General features: G+C 46.5%; 1 protein-coding gene across 4 annotated transcripts in view; it reads right to left on the bottom strand.

Annotated features, from left to right (window-relative positions):
* The window catches only part of OCM (oncomodulin), a 66,016-nt gene extending 49,536 nt beyond the window's left edge, over positions 1-16,480 (bottom strand). Inside the window, exons 1-4 of one of the 4 annotated variants that reach the window (XM_054545631.2) lie at positions 15,959-16,480; positions 10,398-10,471; positions 9,445-9,517; positions 365-406 (exon numbers count right to left, since the gene is read on the bottom strand). In XM_054545631.2, coding sequence (XP_054401606.1) covers positions 365-373 — 9 coding nt within the window. In that variant the 5' untranslated portion in view covers positions 374-406; positions 9,445-9,517; positions 10,398-10,471; positions 15,959-16,480. Of the gene's footprint in view, positions 1-364; positions 409-9,444; positions 9,518-10,397; positions 12,664-15,958 lie in introns of those variants that run through there. The other 3 variants (XM_054545633.2, XM_063725620.1, XM_063725621.1) reach the window with 3 other exon arrangements.
* Positions 16,481-17,255: the final 775 nt, after the last annotated feature.

Here is a 17,255-nt window from a genome sequence, read left to right as displayed (position 1 = left end):
TTTTTTTTGAGACAGAGTCTCACTCTGTCACCCAGGCTGAAGTGCAGTGGTGTGATCTCAGCTCACTGCAATCTGCACCTCCCAGGTTCAAGCGGTTCTCCTGCCTCAGCCTCCCAAGTAGCTGGGATTACAGGCACCCACCACCACACCCATCTAATTTTGAATGTTTAGGAGACAAGGTTTCACCACGTTGGCCAGGCTGGACTCGAACTCCTGACGTCAGGTGATCCGCCCGCTTTGGCTTCCCACAGTGCTGGGATTACCAGTGTGAGCCAACATGCCCAGCCTTTATTAGACAGCACGTTCTTATGAGCATCTGAAATCCCTGCTGAAAAAGTGCAGTAGAAAGAAATGCCACACTCACCTGGGCCATGGTTCTTCCTTGCTGTTGTGGGAAAGCAGGTATCTGTGAAGGCAGACATCGGGGTGGGGAGAGAGGATGTGAGAGGCCACACTTGCCCGTGGGCTCCCAATCAACTGCTGAGATCACCCCCCACCCCACCCTTCTCGGGCACAGGTGGGAGAAAACCTTCTCTGAAGGATCCCCATTATCAGAGCAAAGCCCTCACCTTGGAAATGTCATAGGGACTCAATCTTGTGAGGCCTGACTTGGATTTTTGTTTTGTTTTTTGAGATGGGGTTTCACTCTGTCGCCCAGGCTGGAATGCAGCGATGCAATCACAACTCAATGCAGCCTTGGACTCCCAGGTTCCAATGATTCTCCGACCTCAGCCGCCCGAGAAGCTGGGACTATAGGTGTGTCACAGGCCCAGCTAATTTTTAAATTTTTTGGTAGAGACAGGGGTCTCACTGTATTGCACAGGCTGGTCTCGAACTCCTGGGTTCAAGCAATCTGCCCACCTCAGCATCCCAAAACCTTGGGATTACAGGGGTGAACCACCACAACTGACTGGAGTTTTTCTTAATGAGTATGGGTATCTGTGTCTCAGTAATCAATGTGCAATTTACTACAACCCCCACCCATTACCCAAAAATGTAATTATTAGAAATCTATTCTGAAGAAACAGGCCAGATGCAGAGGCTCACGCCTGTCATCACCACACTTTGGGAGGCCAAGGCAGGTACATCACTTGCGGTCAGGAGTTCAAGACCAGATTGGCCAATATGGTGAAACCCCATCTCTACTAAAATACAAAAATCAGCCAGGTGTGGTGGCACGTGCCTGTAATCCCAGCTACTCAAGAGGCTGAGGCAGGAGAATCTCTTGAACTTGGGAGGCAGAGGTTGCCGGGAGCCAAGATTGTGCCATACCACTGCACTCCAGCCTGGGCAACAAAGCGAGCTTGCATCCCCTCCAAAAAATTATAAGAAAACTTTTTTTGGGGGATGGGGTCTTGCTCTGTTGCCCAGGCTGGAGTGCAGTGGTACGGCACAATCTCGGCTTCCTGCGACCTGACCCTGTAATCCCAGCTACTTGGGAGGCTGAGGCAGGAGAATCGCTTGAGCCTCTGAGGTGGAGGTGGCAGTGAGCTGAGATTGCGCCACTATACTCCAGCCTGGGCAACAAAGTGAGACTCCGTCTAAAAACCCAAAACATATATATATATATATATATATATATATATATATATATATATATACACACAGATGCTTTTTGTAGAGTCAGGGTCCCGCTATGTTGCTCAGGCTGGTCTCGAACTCCTGGCCTCAAGTGATCCTCCCGCCTTGGCCTTCCAAAGTGCTGGGATTACAAGCATGCATCACTGTGCCCGGCCTGTTTCTTGTTTGTACACATCGACTACAAACTACAGCACATGTAATACGTTTGTAAACATACATCTATAAAGAAAAAATTCTGGGCCAGGCACAGTGGCTCAAACCTGTAATCCCAGCACTTTGGGAGGCCACGGCGAGTGGATCACTTGAGGTCAGGAGTTCAAGACCAGCCTGGCTAACATGGCAAAACCGTCTCTACTAAAAATACAAAAATTAGCCAGGTGTGGTGTTGCATGCCTGTAATCCCAGCTACACAGGAGACTGAAGCAGGATAATTGCTTGAACTCAGCGGGTGGAGGCTGCAGTGAGCCCAGATCACACCACTGCACTCCAGCCTGGGTAACAGAGCAAGATTCCATCTCAAAAAAAACAAACATAAAAATAAATTGATTAATACAAATGCTCCCTGGGTGCTCACGAGAAAGATCGGGGCTGGGCAGAAGACCAGAGAGACTTCCTTGGGAGTGAAGGTCTGGAGGAGGGATGTGGCTGCCATGGAGGGAAACATGCGAAGCCCCCTCCAGAATTTTCTCTTCTGAGGAACAAAAACCTCAAGCTGCCAGAGGAATGGCAGTCAACCCTGTTGCCCCCAGAAAACAGGCAAGACCTTGTGCCTTCCTCCTTGAACCAGGGACAGGAATATGTCCTGGGCTCAGGCTTAAAGATCTCCTGACACAAGGGGAGGGACAGGATCACTGTGACTCAGAGACCCAGGACCCACCCTGGACTGAGAAGACAAAGAGAACCCCTCCACCCACAGGCCTGGAGATACAAGCAGCAGCTGTCAACATGAGGAGGGGATCAAGAGCGGAAGGCCCCATTCGCAGCACAAAGCGATGCTACAGAATTGTGAAGCTAGTGGTCCGCTGCAGTAACCATGGTGACCAGCCCACCGCCCACTCAACTCCTGGCTGGACACGGCTCAACCACCCTCCAGCGCTCCCTGCTCCTTACACAGTAACAGCTCAGCAGAACTGGCTCATGTCCTCGTCTCTGCTGTCCTACGCAAGTCTAGCCTTCAAGACTAGCCAGAGACGGAAACGGAAAAAACAACCCACTGAAAAGCAGCAAAGCAACCAACAGATGTTAACTCCATTTCAGGTCAGCATCAGCAAGTGTATGTCACGGAGATGCGCTGCAAACGAATACAAAATCCAAAACCAAAAAGACAAAAGGAAGAGAAACCAATACATCCTCCATCAAAGATTTTTTTCTTTTTTTGAGACAGTGTCACCCAGGCTGCAGTGCAGTGGCGTGATCTCAGCTCACTGCAACCTCCACCTCCTGGGTTCAAGTGATTCTCCTGCCTCAGCCTCCCAAGTAGCTGGGATTACAGGCACGTGCCACCACGCCCAGCTAATTTTTGTATTTTCAGTAGAGATGGGGTTTCGCCATGTTGGCCAGGCTGGTCTTGAACTCCTGACCTCAGGTGATCTTGCTGCCTCGGCCTCCCAAAGTGCTGGGATTGCAGGCGTGAGCCCCCATGCCTGGCCATGTTCCTCCCTTCTTTTTAAATTTCTGCTCATTCTCTTTTACCTTTGGGGGTTTGCGCTTTTTTTCTTTTTTAAATATCTTTTTCGAGAAGACACAGACTGGACAATGGGGGTGGATGCTCCCTATTCTTTTTTCTATGGAAGCCACCTGAGCTAAATGTCATTAAGTTTCACTCCTTGTATTTTAACATATGTATTAGGACTAGCCGGGTGCAGTGGCTCACTTCTGTAATCCCAGCACTTTGGGAATCTGAGGTGGGCAGATCATGAGGTCAGGAGATCGAGACCATCCTAACATGGTGAAACCTCGTCTGTACTAAAAATACAAAAAAAAAAAAAAAAAAATTAGCCGGGCTTGGTGGTGGGCACCTGCAATCCCAGCCACGCGGGAGGCTGAGGCAGGAGAATGGCGAGAACTCGGGAGGCAGAGCTTGCAGTGAGCTGAGATCACGCCACTGCACTCCAGCCTGGGCGACACAGCGAGACTCCGTCTCAAAAAAAAAAAAAAAAAAAAAAAGTATTAGGACTTTAATAATACGTTAAAAAGAAAAAACTAAAATCAATTCTTGGAAAGGTTTGATTAAATCTAATAAAATAAGTGGTTTGTATTTAAGATTAATAAAATTGACCAGAAGCCAGGCACAATTGAGTAAGAGAAGGCAAAGATAAACCATTTGTGCACATGGAAAAGACAATTTCAGATACGGTCGAGGTTTATAATTGTAAGGTTACTATAAATAATTTCTATAAATTCAAAATTAAATGGGATACTTTTCTAGAAAATATAAATTACTAAAATTGACTGACAAACAGAAAACCAGAATAAACCACTCAACATTAAATGAAATGGATTCATCCTAAAAAATACAGCCATTGGGGAAACACCAGGAATTTTACCACATTCCACTCAAGATTTTTGCAGTGTTCATAAGACAAAGTGAATTTATATATAAAATATATGAAAAAAATGCTAAAAATAAATGAGAAAGACAACCCCAAAAGAAATATGGGCAAAGGTGATAAACATACAAAGCAATCTTATACACTGTTTATGGCTACACTCCTGTCTAGTAAATAAACAAAAACATAGATATACAGCAATTTTGGCCAGACACAGTGGCTCATGCCTGTAATCCCTGCACTTTGGGAGGCCAGGGTGGGTGGATCACTTGAGGCCAGGAATTCGAGATCAGCATGGCCAACATGGGGAAACCCTGTCTCTACTAAAAATACAAAAATTAGCCAGGTGTGGTGCTGGGCGCTTGTAATACCAGCTACTTGGAACGCTGAGGCGTGAGAATCACTTGAATCCAGGAGGCAGAAGTTGCAGTGAGCCGGGATTGCACTGCTGCACTCCAGCCTGGGTGACAGAGTGAAACTCCATCTCAAAAAAATAAAAAATAAAAAAGTCAAGCATCAAAACCAATCCTGAATACTAAAAGAAAAATACATACATTCCATAGATCCCACTGACTCAAAAAATAAAATTAGAAAAAGAATGCAAAAAAATATTTAAACCACTAAATATGAAATGAATCCATACTCAAAATTATTCCCAAAGAAATACCAAGCCTATATGTTTTTTAGGAATTTTATCAAACTCTCTTCAAGACTTTTGCAATGTGTATAAGTGGTTTATTTGGGTTTTGTATATGTCAGTCAATTTTAGCAATTTACAATTTTCTACAAATGTGTCTTAATTTCAGATTTATGCCATTAAATGATTTATAGTAACATCTCACTTTTTATAAACATCTACTGGCCAGGTGCGGTGGCTCACGCCTGTAATCCCAGCACTTTGGGAGGCCAAGGCGGGTAGATCACCTCAGGTCAAGAGTTCAAAACCAGCCTGGTCAACATGGTAAAACCTTGTCTCTACTAAAACTACAAAAAAATAAAAAAAATTAGCTGGACATGGTGGCACGTGCCTGTAGTCCCAGCTACTCGGGGATGCTGAGGCAGGAGAATCGCTTCAACCCAGGAGGTGGAGATTGCAGTGAGCCAAGATCATGCCACTGCACTCCAGCCTGGGCGACAGAGGGAGACTCCATCTCAAAAAAAAAAAAAAAAAAAAAAAGAGGCCAGTCACGGTGGCTCACGCCTGTAATCCCAGCACTTTGGAAGGCTGAGGCGGGCGGATTGCCTGAGGTCAGGAGTTCGAGACCAGACTGGCCAACATAGTGAAACCCCATCTCTACTAAAAATACAAAAAAATTAGCCGGGCATGGTGGCGTGCGCCTGCAATCCCAGCTACTCCAGAGGCTGAGGCAGGGGAATTGCTTGAACCAGGGAGATGGAGGTTGCGGTGGAGCCAAGATCGCGCCACTGCACTCCAGCCTGGGCAACAGAGCAAGACCCCGTCTCAAAAAAAAAAAAAAAAAAAACTACTGTATCTGAAATCATCTCTTCCATTCTAAAATAGCCGATTTCTATTCTCCCTCGATCAGTGCAGACTGAAGTTTGTCTAAATTTATTAGTTTTAAATATAAACCAAATTTTTGTTTGTTTTTAACAAATCCTTTCCAATAAGTGATTTTAGCTTTTTAACTTTTTACTTGAGTGACTTGAGACTCAAAGGAAAGTCTCAAGAATAGTACAAAGAATTTCCAAATACCCTTCTCATCTAGATCTCCCAAACATTAACATTTTACCACGTTTGTGCAGGCGGCTGGAGGGACTTCAGGGCTGATGAAAAAGGTCCCACCACAAGGTGGCAGGGTACACACGACAGCACCTGGGCGAGGCTTCGTGCAGGCAGGAAGCCCCTCACACTAGAGGCCAGCCCAGGGCTGGGGCATGGGGGCCATTACCCAGAAGGAGAGGGGGCAGGGACAGCTCCTGGGTATCTCTGAGAGCCTTAGGGTCTTTTTTTTTTTTTTTTTTTTTTTGATATGGAATCTCGCTCTGTCACCCAGTCTGGAATGCAGTGGCACGATCTCCAACCTCCGCCTCCCGGGTTCAAGCGATTCACCTGCCTCAGTCTCCCGAGTAGCTGGGATTACAGGCCCCTGCCATCATGCCTAGCTAATTTTTGAATTTTTGTAGAGACAGGGTTTCCCCATGTTGGCCAGGCTGGTCTTGAACTCCTGACCTCAGGTGATCCGCCTGCCTCAGCCTCCCAATATGCTGGGGTTAAAGGCATGAGCCACCGCGCCCAGCTAGCCTTGGGGTCTTGATAGCCACATGGTCTTATACATGGCCGGCAGATGTTGGGTGCAGTTTCCCAGGTATGCACAGCAAGAGATCTCTAAATGACTACAAATCTGCATGCACTTGGGCTATGATTCAAACAACTGGGGCCAGGCATGGTGGCTCACACCTGTAATCCCAGCACTCAGGGAGACCAAAGCGAGAGGATCCCTTGAGCCCAGGAGTTCAAGGCCAGCCTGAGCAACATAGCGAGACTCCTGTCTCTATTAGAAAATAAAACAGGCCAGGCGTGGTGGCTCACGCCTGTAATCCCAGCACTTTGGGAGGCCAAGGTGGATGGATCACCTGAGATTAGGAGTTCAAGACCACCCTGGCCAACATAGTGAAACCCTGTCTCTACTGAAACTACAAAAATTAGCCAGGTGTGGTGGTGGGTGCCTGTAATACCAGCTACTGGGGAGGCTGAGGCAGGAGAATCACTTGAACCTGGGAGGCAGAGGTCGCAGTGAGCCGAGATCACACCACTGCACTCCAGCCTGGGCAACAGAGCAAGACTGTCTCAAAAAAAAAAAAAAAATTATTCAATTTAGGTTTAATGTCTCATTATTAGATTCAGATGATACACTTGTGGCAGAAATTTTTTTGTTTTAACCTGCTCTATTATTTTAAGTGGGAAAACACTTTATTCCATAAAACAGAGTAAATGTTCCTCTCTTCTTTTTAATTTCTCCTCATATGCTTTTACCTTTGGGGGTTTGTGCTTGTTTTTTCTTTTTTCGAGACAGAGTCTTGCTCTGTTGCCCAGGCTGGAGTGCAGTGGCACAATCTCGGCTCACTGCCAGCTCCGCCTCCCGGGTTCACGTCATTCTCCTGCCTCAGCCGCCCGAGTAGCTGAGACTACAGGTGCCCGCCACCACACCCAGCTAATTTTTTGTATTTTTAGTAGAGACAGGGTCTCACCATGTTAGCCAGGATGGTCTCGATCTCCTGACCTCGTGATCCACCTGCCTCAGCCTCCCAAATTGCTGGGATTATAGGCGTGAGCCACCACGCCCAGCCCCTATTCTTTTTTATATGCTAACCACCTGAGCTGAATGTCATTAAGTTTCATTCTTTTTATTTAATACATATATTAGGACTACAATAAGTTAAAAACAAAAAAAAACTTAAATCAATTCTTGGAAAGGTTTTATTAAAACTAATAAAATAATTGGTTTGTATTTAAGATTAATAAAATTGACCATATTCCAGGCACAATTGAGCAAGAGAAGGCATGAAAAAGACAATTTCAGATACGGTCGAGGTTTGATTTTTTTTTTTTTTTGAGATAGGGTCTCAACTCTGTCGCCCAGACAAGAGTGCAGCGGCGTGATCTCGGCTCACTGCAACCTCCACCTCCCAGGCTCAAGCGATCCTCTTGCCTCAGCCTCTTGAGTAGCTGGGATTACAGACATGCGCCACTACTGCCCAGCTAATTTTTTTTTGTTATTTTTAGTAGACACGGGGTTTCACCATGTTGGCCAGGCTGGTATCCAACTCCTGACCTCAAATGATCCACCTGCCTTGGCCTCCCAAAGTGCTGGGATTACAGGCGTGAGCCACAGCGCCTGGCCATGGTCGAGGTTTGTAAGATTACTCTAAATAATGGCCATAAATTCAAAATTAAATGGGACACTTTCCTAGAAAATATAAATTACTAAAATTGACTGGCAAACAGAAAACCAGAATAAACCACTCAACATTAAGTGGACCCATCCTAAAAAATACAGCCATTGGGGAAACACCAGGAATTCATCCCATTCTACTCAAGATTTTTGCAATATCCTTAACTCAAAGTGAATTTATATCTAAAATATATGAAAAAAATGCTAAAAATAAGAAAAAGACAACCCCGAAGGAAATACAGGCAAAGGTGATGAACATACAAAGCAATCTTACACTGTTTATGGCTACACTCCTGTCTAGTAAGTAAACAAAAACGTAGATATATATCAACTTTGGCCAGGTGCGGTGGCTCACGCCTGTGATCCCAGCACTCTAGGAAGCCAAGGTGGGTGGATCACTTGAGGTCAGGTGTTTAACACCAGCCTTCCCAACATGGGGAAACCCGTCTCTACCAAAAATACAAAAATTAGCCAGGTGTAGTGGTGGGCGCCTGTGATCCCACCTACTCGGGAGACAGAGGTTGCAGTGAGCCCAGATCGGGCCACTGCACTCCAGCCTGGGCGACAAGAGACTCAACCCCCCAAAATAAAAGATATGTAGCAATTTTAAGTTTAATCTCAGTGAGGGAGAGTACTAAGGGTCGTCAACAGTATTTAGGAGGTTTTAGTTCTGTAGAAAATCGGAACCCAGCATACTTTTTTTTTTCCACATCCATTCGGCTCAGAATGAAGTAAACTTTTGACATCTGCTCAATTTGGATCATGAGTACAAAGGCTCCATTTTCTTTTACTTTGCTATGTATTTAGATCTCTTCCAATATTAGTAATCAAAAATAGCAAAAAAGAATTATGGACATGTCATAGGAAAAACTCCTTCAGTCCAGGCAAGGTGGCTCATGCTTGTAATCCGAGCACTTTGGGAGGCCGAGGCGGGCGGATCACGAGGTCAGGAATTCGAGACCAGCCTGACCAACAAGGTGAAACCGTCTCTACTAAAAGTACAAAAATCAGCCGGGCATGGTGGCGCCCGCCTGTAATCCCAGCTACTTAGGAGGCTGAGGCAGGAGAATCGCTTGAACCGGGGAGTTGGAGGTTGCAGTGCACTGAGATCGTGCCACTGCACTCCAGCCTGGGCAACAGAGTGAGACTCAGTCTCAAAAAAAAAAAAAAAGAAAAGAAAAACGTCTTTCAGTAAGACCCAAGCGCAAGTCGTGATAGAAAAACCACCACCACCACAAAAACATTTGGTCTTAACAAGATTTAAAACCATAGTACCAGTTTCATTCTTTCCCCAACTCTTGAGTTTCATCTTAAAAAAAAAAAAAAAAGAAAAAGAAAACATCAAAGACAGACATCCTCCGCTAACTCCATCACATCACACCACCCCAAGTGTTGCTTACCTTTCTTCACCAAGGGCTGGAAAAGAACAGTCTACACGCAAATGGCGCAGTCGCCTCCTTCTCCGCCACCCGTCTGCAAAAGAGGTGCTCGCACTGTACTGCCTTCATCTGGCGTCTCCCGTCTGCCTACTCAATTTTCTCACACCCTCAGTCCAACCCTCATGACTCTACTTCCTGCAGGGATACTTTGACCAACACCCAAATATGATCATGCCTCTGCCTTGAAGTACTGCATTTGCAGCTGGAGCAAGAGGGAGACCCCAGCCTTGGACCCTGCCGGTCAGCTCCCCACCCCGCCCCCAGCCTCACGGCCCCGGGCACCTCCCCTGTGCCGAGTCCTCAGTACCACCCATCATTACCCCTTAGGGATGCTCCTCCCTGGTCCTCAAAGACCCTATTGCCCTTTCATCTGCAACATCATATTTTTCTTTAAGTCTGACCTGAAGTCACTCCTTCCCCAGTTGAAACTGATCCTCCCTCCCCTGGGTGTCCATGCATTCTGATAGTTGGGGTAACTAACAGGGCGCCTACCCCTGCATCGCCCCCACGTTAACGTGACCAACACCTCTGTAGGACTGCATCCAACAAGGGACCCCAGCTCTGTGCTCCCCCAAATCGGACTCAGGCACTCAGTAGATGTTTTGAATGAGCCCAGACGCCTGAAATAACCCCTCCACATCCTGCCTTCGTTTCCCTCCTAGCTCAGTGCCCACCACTGGCTGCGATCTGGGGTCTGCATGAGCCAGGTAGAAGAGGAAGAAGAGGTTTACCCTCTGCAAGAGACGGGAACTTTCCCCAACAGCCCCCCTCCTCCTTCTAGAGACCCAAGCACCGCAGTGCAGTGGAGTTCAGGGGCCTGGATGGGCAGAGAAGCTCCAGGGGAAGGGACGGCAACAAACCCACTCGTGGGGAAGAGCGGGATCCCCTGGGCAGAGAACAAGCCCCCGGCTCACCTGCGTCCAGGTGGTCACAGCGGCAGGTGCCCTGCGGGAGCTTCCAGAGGACGGTGGGGTCCGAGGAGGCAGAGCTGCGGGGAGGGGCAGTGAGATAAGGGGCCAGCCGCTGCTCGGGACCCACTACCTGCAGCGTCCCCTAGCCCAACTCGGCAGCACCAGACAACCCGCGGAGACGTCTGGAGGAGCCGCCCCCAGGACCCCAGTGCAGTGCCGGCTCTGCAGCAAGTGAGTGCCGGCCACGCTCGTGCTCAGCACACCCCCGGAGCCAGTGCGCCGCCCCTCCAACGCGTGTCTGAGGTATCAGTCGCCGTGGGAACAGTCTGGGGTCCGGAAGTGCCCGCATTGCAGTCCTGCACCTCAAAACACTGCGTAAATGAAGCCCTCCGGGACTACAACTCCCAGAACCCCCCACGACGCCATGCTTCCGGTTAGGCCACCCTGCACTTCCAGCCACAGCCGCGGCTGCAGTCACGTGGGAGGTGGCCATGGGCTGGCAGGGTGTGGCACCGTGCCTCTGGTTGACACAGAGCTGGGGGTGAATGACACCATGCCCAGCCGGCTTTTCCTTTTGTTTCTACAAAAAGATTTTCTCTCTTTGTAAAAGGTTTTGTTCCTGGTTTCCTGGATCAGGTTTGGACATCAGGAATTGGAGTCCTTTGCACATTCAACTACATAGATTTCTAGCTTGTCGTAGACTCTACCTGTGGTTTCTACCGTGTGGTTCTGGAGAGAATTATGAACAGTAGGCCAGGCGCGGTGGCTCATGCCTCTAATCCCAGCATTTTGGGAGGCTGAGGCGGGCAGATCATGAGGTCAGGAGTTCGAGACCATCCTGGCTAACACGGTGAAGCCCTAGCTCTACTAAAAATACAAAAAATTAGCTCGGTGTGGTGGTGTACGCCTGTAATCCCAGTTACTCAGGAGGCTGAGGCAGGAGAATGGCGTGAACCCAGCAGGCGAAGGTTGCAGTGAGCCGAGATCGCACCATTGCACTCCAGCCCTGAGCGAGTGTGTGACTCCATCTCAAAAAAACAAAACAAAACCAAAACAAACAGTAGAAATCATCTCTATAAAAATGATACATTTACAAATCTTGTGGGTGTAGACTCTTTTTAGAATAATCCTTTTGGGGACGGGTACGGTGGCTCATGCCTGTAAACCCAGCACTTTGGGAGGCCGAGGCAGGCGGATCACCTGAGGTCAGGAGTTCAAGACCACCCTGGCCAACATGATGAAACCTCGTCTCTACTAAAAATACAAAAATTAGCCAGGCATGGCGGTACATGCCTGTAATCCGAGCTATTTGGGGGGCTGAGGCAGAAGAACTCCTTGAAGCCGGGAGGCAAAGGTTGCAACGAGATGAGATTGCACCACTGCACTCCAGCCTGGGTGACAAAGCAAGACTCTGTCTCAGAAAAAAAAAAAGAAAATTATAATCCCCAGTGTTGGAGGTGGGTCTGGTGGGAGGCGATTGGATCATGGCGGTAGGTTTCCCCTTTCGTGCTGTACTCATGATAGTGACTTATCATGAGAGCTGGTTGTTTAAAAGTGTGTAGCACTTCCCGTCTTTCTCTCTCTTCCTCCTGCCGTGGCCATGTAAGACATTCCTGTTTCCCCTTTGCCTTCTGCCATGATTGTCAGTTTCCTGAGGCCTCCCCAGCCACGCTTCCTGTACAGGCTGTGGAACTGTGAGTCAATTAGACCTCTTTTCTTTATAAATTACCCAGTCTCAGGTAGTTCTTTATAGCAGTATGAAAATGAATTAATACAAAGGGGTTGTGTCCTGGAACCAATCCCCTCCAAATATGAAGGGCTGACTTTATTTTATAGTGGTACAAAGGCTAGTACAGTGGCTCCCACCTGTAATCCCAGCACTTTGGGAGGCCAAGGTAGGAGGATCGCTTGAACCTGGGAAGTTGAGTCTGCAGTGAGCCATGATCACGCCACTGCACTCCAACCTGACCAACAGAGTGAGACCCTGTCTCAAAAAAACAGTAATAATAGGCTGGGGGAGGGGGCTCATGCCTGTAATCCCAGCACTTTGAGAGGCCAAGGCGGGCAGATCACAAGGTCAGGAGTTCAAGACCAGCCTGGCCAACATGGTGAAACCCTGTCTCTACTAAAATACAAAAATTAGCTGGGTGTGGTGGCAGGCATCTGTAATCCCAGCTACTAGGGAAGCTGAGGCAGGAGAATTGCTTGAACCCAGGAGGCAGAGGTTGCAGTGAGCATAGACGGCGCCACTGCCCTCTAGCATGGGCAACAAATCGAGACTCCCTCTCAAAAAAAAAAAAAAAAGAAAGAAAGAAAAGAAAAAGTAATACTAAATGGTTGAAAATGTTTTTCTTCCCAATAAATTCATGGTTGCTATGAAACAGTAACAAAAGAAATTAAATTCCTAGATCTATTTTTAGAGAGTTTTCCAACAATTTGTTTCTTTTATATTGATTAGTGTCACTAGAGATTTGTCTATCACTTGTTCATTTTTCCAAACATAAAATGTTTGTTTATTAATTTTATTTTTTCCTCTCTTCCCTAGTGAGAAAATAAAACTCTTACAGCTATCATCTTCTAATATTAAGATAACATGAAAACTCCTATAAAATGAATGGGAAGGGGAACATTCCAATTCTAATTACAAAATGAGAGCTAAAAATATATGCAACTATATTATTTAGGACACGGATAAAACTGCTGTAATAGAGTTCCCAAAATAAAAGTGCTCTAAAAATTACTGACAAAGCCAAACGTGGTGGCTCATATCTGTAATCCCAGCATTTTGGAAGGCTGAGGTGGGTGGATCACTTGAGGCCAGGAGTTCGAGACCAGCCTGGGCAACATGGTGAAACCCTGTCTCTACTAAAAAATACAAAAATGGCCTGTAGTGGTGGCTCATGACTGTAATCCCAGCACTTTGGGAGGCCAAGGCAAGGCAGGTGGATCCTGAGGTCAAGAGATCAAGACCATCCTGGCCAACATGGTGAAATCCCGTCTCTACTAAAAATGCAAAAATTAGCTGGGTGTGGTGGTGGGCACCTGTAGTCCCAGCTACTCAGGAGGCTGAGGCAGGAGAATCGCTTGAACCCAGGAGGCAGAGGTTGCAGTGAGCCAAGATCATGTCACTGCACTCCAGACTGGCAACAGAGCAAGATTCTGTCTCAAAAAAAAAAAAAAAAAAAAAAAAATTTTGCCAGGTGTGGTAGTGCACACCTGTAGTCCTAGCTACTTGGGAGGCTACAGCAGGAGGATTGCTTGAACCCAGAAGGTAGAAGTTGCAGAGAGCCAAGATCATGCCACTAATCCCCAGCCTGGGCAACAGAGTGAGACTATCTCAAAAAAATAAAAAAGAAATCACCAATGATGATTTCTCATCAAAAAAATCCATGTGGCTCCAAAGGAGTCAGAAAACTAGACTCCTAAATGAGTGCTCTAGCTGGGCTTGGTGGTTCACACCTGTAATCCCAGCACTTTGGGAGGCTACGGTGGGAGGATCGATTGAGCACAGTTCAAGACCAGCCTGGGCAACATGGCAAGACATCATCTCTAAACAACTTTTTCTTTCTCATGCCTGTAATCCCAGCACTTTGGGAGGCCGAGACAGGCAGCTCACGAGGTCACGAGATTGAGACCATCCTGGCTAACATGGTGAAACCGCGTCTCTAATAAAAATACAAAAACTTAGCCGGGCTTGGTGGCGGGCGCCTGTAGTCCCAGCTACTCGGGAGGCTGAGACAGAAGAATGGCGTAAACCTGGGAGGCAGAGCTTGCAGTGAGCCGAGATCGTGCCCCTGCACTCCAGCCTGGGCGACAGAGTGAGATTCCCTATCAAAAATTTTTTTAAATTAGCCGGGCATGCTGGCATGCACCTGTATTCCCAGCTCCTCGGGAGGCTGAGATGGGAGGATTGCTTGAGCCTAGGAGGTCAAAGCACTACAATGAACCATGATCGTGTCACTGAGCTCCAGTCTGGGCAACAGAGCAAGACAGTGTCTCAAAAAAAAAAACAAAACTGCTCTACCATCCCTAGAGCAGGTATGGCTCAAGATGGCCAGGTCTGTATTTCAGCCAGCAGTAAGAGGGGAAAAGGAAGGGGATAGAATGCCCCCCACCCCAACTTTTTTTTTTTTTTTCGAGATGGAGTCTCGCTCTGTTGCCCAGTCTAGACTGCAGTGGTGGGATCTCGACTCACTGCAACCTCTGCCTCCTGGGTTCAAGCAATTCTCCTGTCTCAGCCTCCCGAGCAGCTGGGATTACAAGCACCCGCCACGATGCCTGGCTGATTTTTGTATTTTTAGCAGAAACAGGGTTTCACCATGTTGGCCAGGCTGGACTCGAACTCCTGACCTCAAGTGATCTGCCCCCCCTTAGCTTTACAAAGTGCTAGGATTACAGACATGAGCCACCATACCCAGCCCGAATGCCCTTTAAGAGCTTGATTCAGAAAAGGCACAAGTCACTTCTGCTCATATCCCATTGAACAGATCTCAGTTATGTGGCCACCTCCATCTACACAGAAGGCTGGAAAATGGAGTCTCCATTCTGGGAGGGCAACGTTCCCTAGCTAAAAATTGAAGGCTCTATTGCATCAGAAGGAGAGAACAGACACTGAGAAATAACCAGCGGTCTCCACCACAGGGAGAAGATAGGATGCAGGGAACGCTGGGGGAACAAGTGAAACAGACGAGTGATATTAACCAGGAGTTCCCTCCCACCTGAGTTAAACTATGCATAGTGTTGAAGTTAATGTTTTCATTTTCTCCATTTCACCAGAGGATAAACCTTTGCTGTTCTAGGGATGGGAAAAGAAATAATAAGCAGCAATAGCTGCCTGGATATGCTGCATAGGGCTGGAGACAAGGGACTCTAATTGCCCTGCTTATTGGCTGGGCACAGTGGCTCATACCTATAATCCCAACACTTTGGGAGGCCGAGGCGGACCTCACTTGAGGTCAAGAGTTCAAAAACCAGCCTGGCCAACATGGTGAAACCCTGTCTCTACCAAAAACAAAGAAAAATAAGCCAAGTGTGGTGGCGGACACCTGTAGCCCCACCTACTCGGGAGGCCAACACAGGAGAATTGCTTGAACCTGGGAGGCAGAGGTTGCGCAGTGAGCCAAGATTGTGCCACTGCACTGCAGCCTGGGTGACAGAGCAAGACTCCACCTCAAAAAAAATAAATAATAAATAAATAAATAATAAAAATACAAAAGTTAGCTGGGCGTGGTGGTACATGCCTGTTGTCCCAGCTACTGGGGAGGCTGAGGCAGGAGAATTGCTTGAACCCAGTAGGCAGAGGTTGGAGTGAGTAAAGATCGCACCACTGCAGTCCACAGAGTGAGACTCTGTCTCAAAAAAAAAATATATATATATATATACACACATATATATATATAACCCTGCTTATAGATGTTCATTTTTTCCATTTACTTGAAAAGCAGAATAAACATATATTGTAACAAATCAATGTAAACATAAAGTATCATCCTGCTACTATCAATCATATAAAATCATACTAAGACATCCACATGTAACATGATTATTAATATCATTGTTCCCACCTACTGGGGAGGCTGAGGCAGGAGAATCACTTGAACCTGGGAGGCGGAGGCTGCAGTAAGCTGAGATTGTGCCACTGCACTCCAGCCTGGGTGACAGAGCGAGACTCCGTCTCAAAAACAAACAAAAACACCCTGAGGTAATGATCACCAATGACTTCTGACATCTTTTTGAAAAAAAAAAAAAAAAAAAAAAGAAAACCAGACATCTTGTCCATCTACATGGCTATACACGACATCACCCATGAGTAATCCTGGAAAAAAAAAAGAATTTGAGTCTAAGCCTCTTGATCTAATTAACAAATTACAGGACATACAAGGCAGCAGAAAAATGTGTCAAATCATACCACAATGAGACAATCTGCAAAATCCAGGCTGTAAGAAATTCTACACTTTTTTCTACAAATAAAATGCAAAGAGAGAGAGGGAGGGAAGAAAGGAAAAGAGGGAGAAGGAATCTATGGATCACAAGAGAATGAAGGAAAATATCACTAGTGATGTATGGATCCTATTAGCTAAACAAGAGCTCACTGAACTTTCCAATTCATGTGCTTCCTCTTGTTAACCGCACTGGCTCATTCTGGGTCTTCTGTGCCATCCTGTTTCCAGGTCTCCGCTGGGAAAAAACAGCAACAGGAAAAATGGCATTTTATCAGGGGCATGTACTGGGAAGATGCTTAACATTGTCTCCACGGTTTGATATTTTATATATATTATATATAATGAATATATATATTTATAATATAAAATATATATTTCTATGCAAAATATAAAAATATGGATATATAAAATATAAATATAAAATAGGCCAGGCGTAGTGTCTCACGCCTGTAATCTCAGCACTTTGGGAGGCCAAGGTGGGTGGATCACCTGACATCAGGAGTTCGAGACAAGCCTGGCCAACATGGTGAAACCCCATCTCTACTAAAAATACAAAAATTACCTGGGTGTGGTGGCAGGTGCCTATAATCCCAGCTACTCTGGAGGCTGAGGCAGGAGAATCACTTGACCCGGGAGGCGGAGGCTGCAGCAAGCTGAGATCATGCCATTGCACTCTAGCCTGGGTAACAGAGTAAGACTTTGTCTCAAAAAAAAAAAAAAAGTATTATATAAAATATAAAATGTTATTTATATGTAATATATTGCATAAATATATTTTATATGTAATATAAATGTTTATATATATTGGCTCATTGCAACCTCTGCCTCCCAGGTTGTAGCGATTCTCCTGCCTCAGCCTCCCAAGTAGCTGGGACTACAGGCGCACACCACCACACCCAGCAGATTTTTGTATTTATAT

This window comes from Pongo abelii, chromosome 6 (assembly GCF_028885655.2).
Source record: "Pongo abelii isolate AG06213 chromosome 6, NHGRI_mPonAbe1-v2.0_pri, whole genome shotgun sequence".
NCBI lineage: Eukaryota > Metazoa > Chordata > Mammalia > Primates > Hominidae > Pongo > Pongo abelii.
The sequence above is the reverse complement of the archived record's forward strand: the minus strand, read 5'-3'. Positions and strand labels throughout refer to the sequence as shown.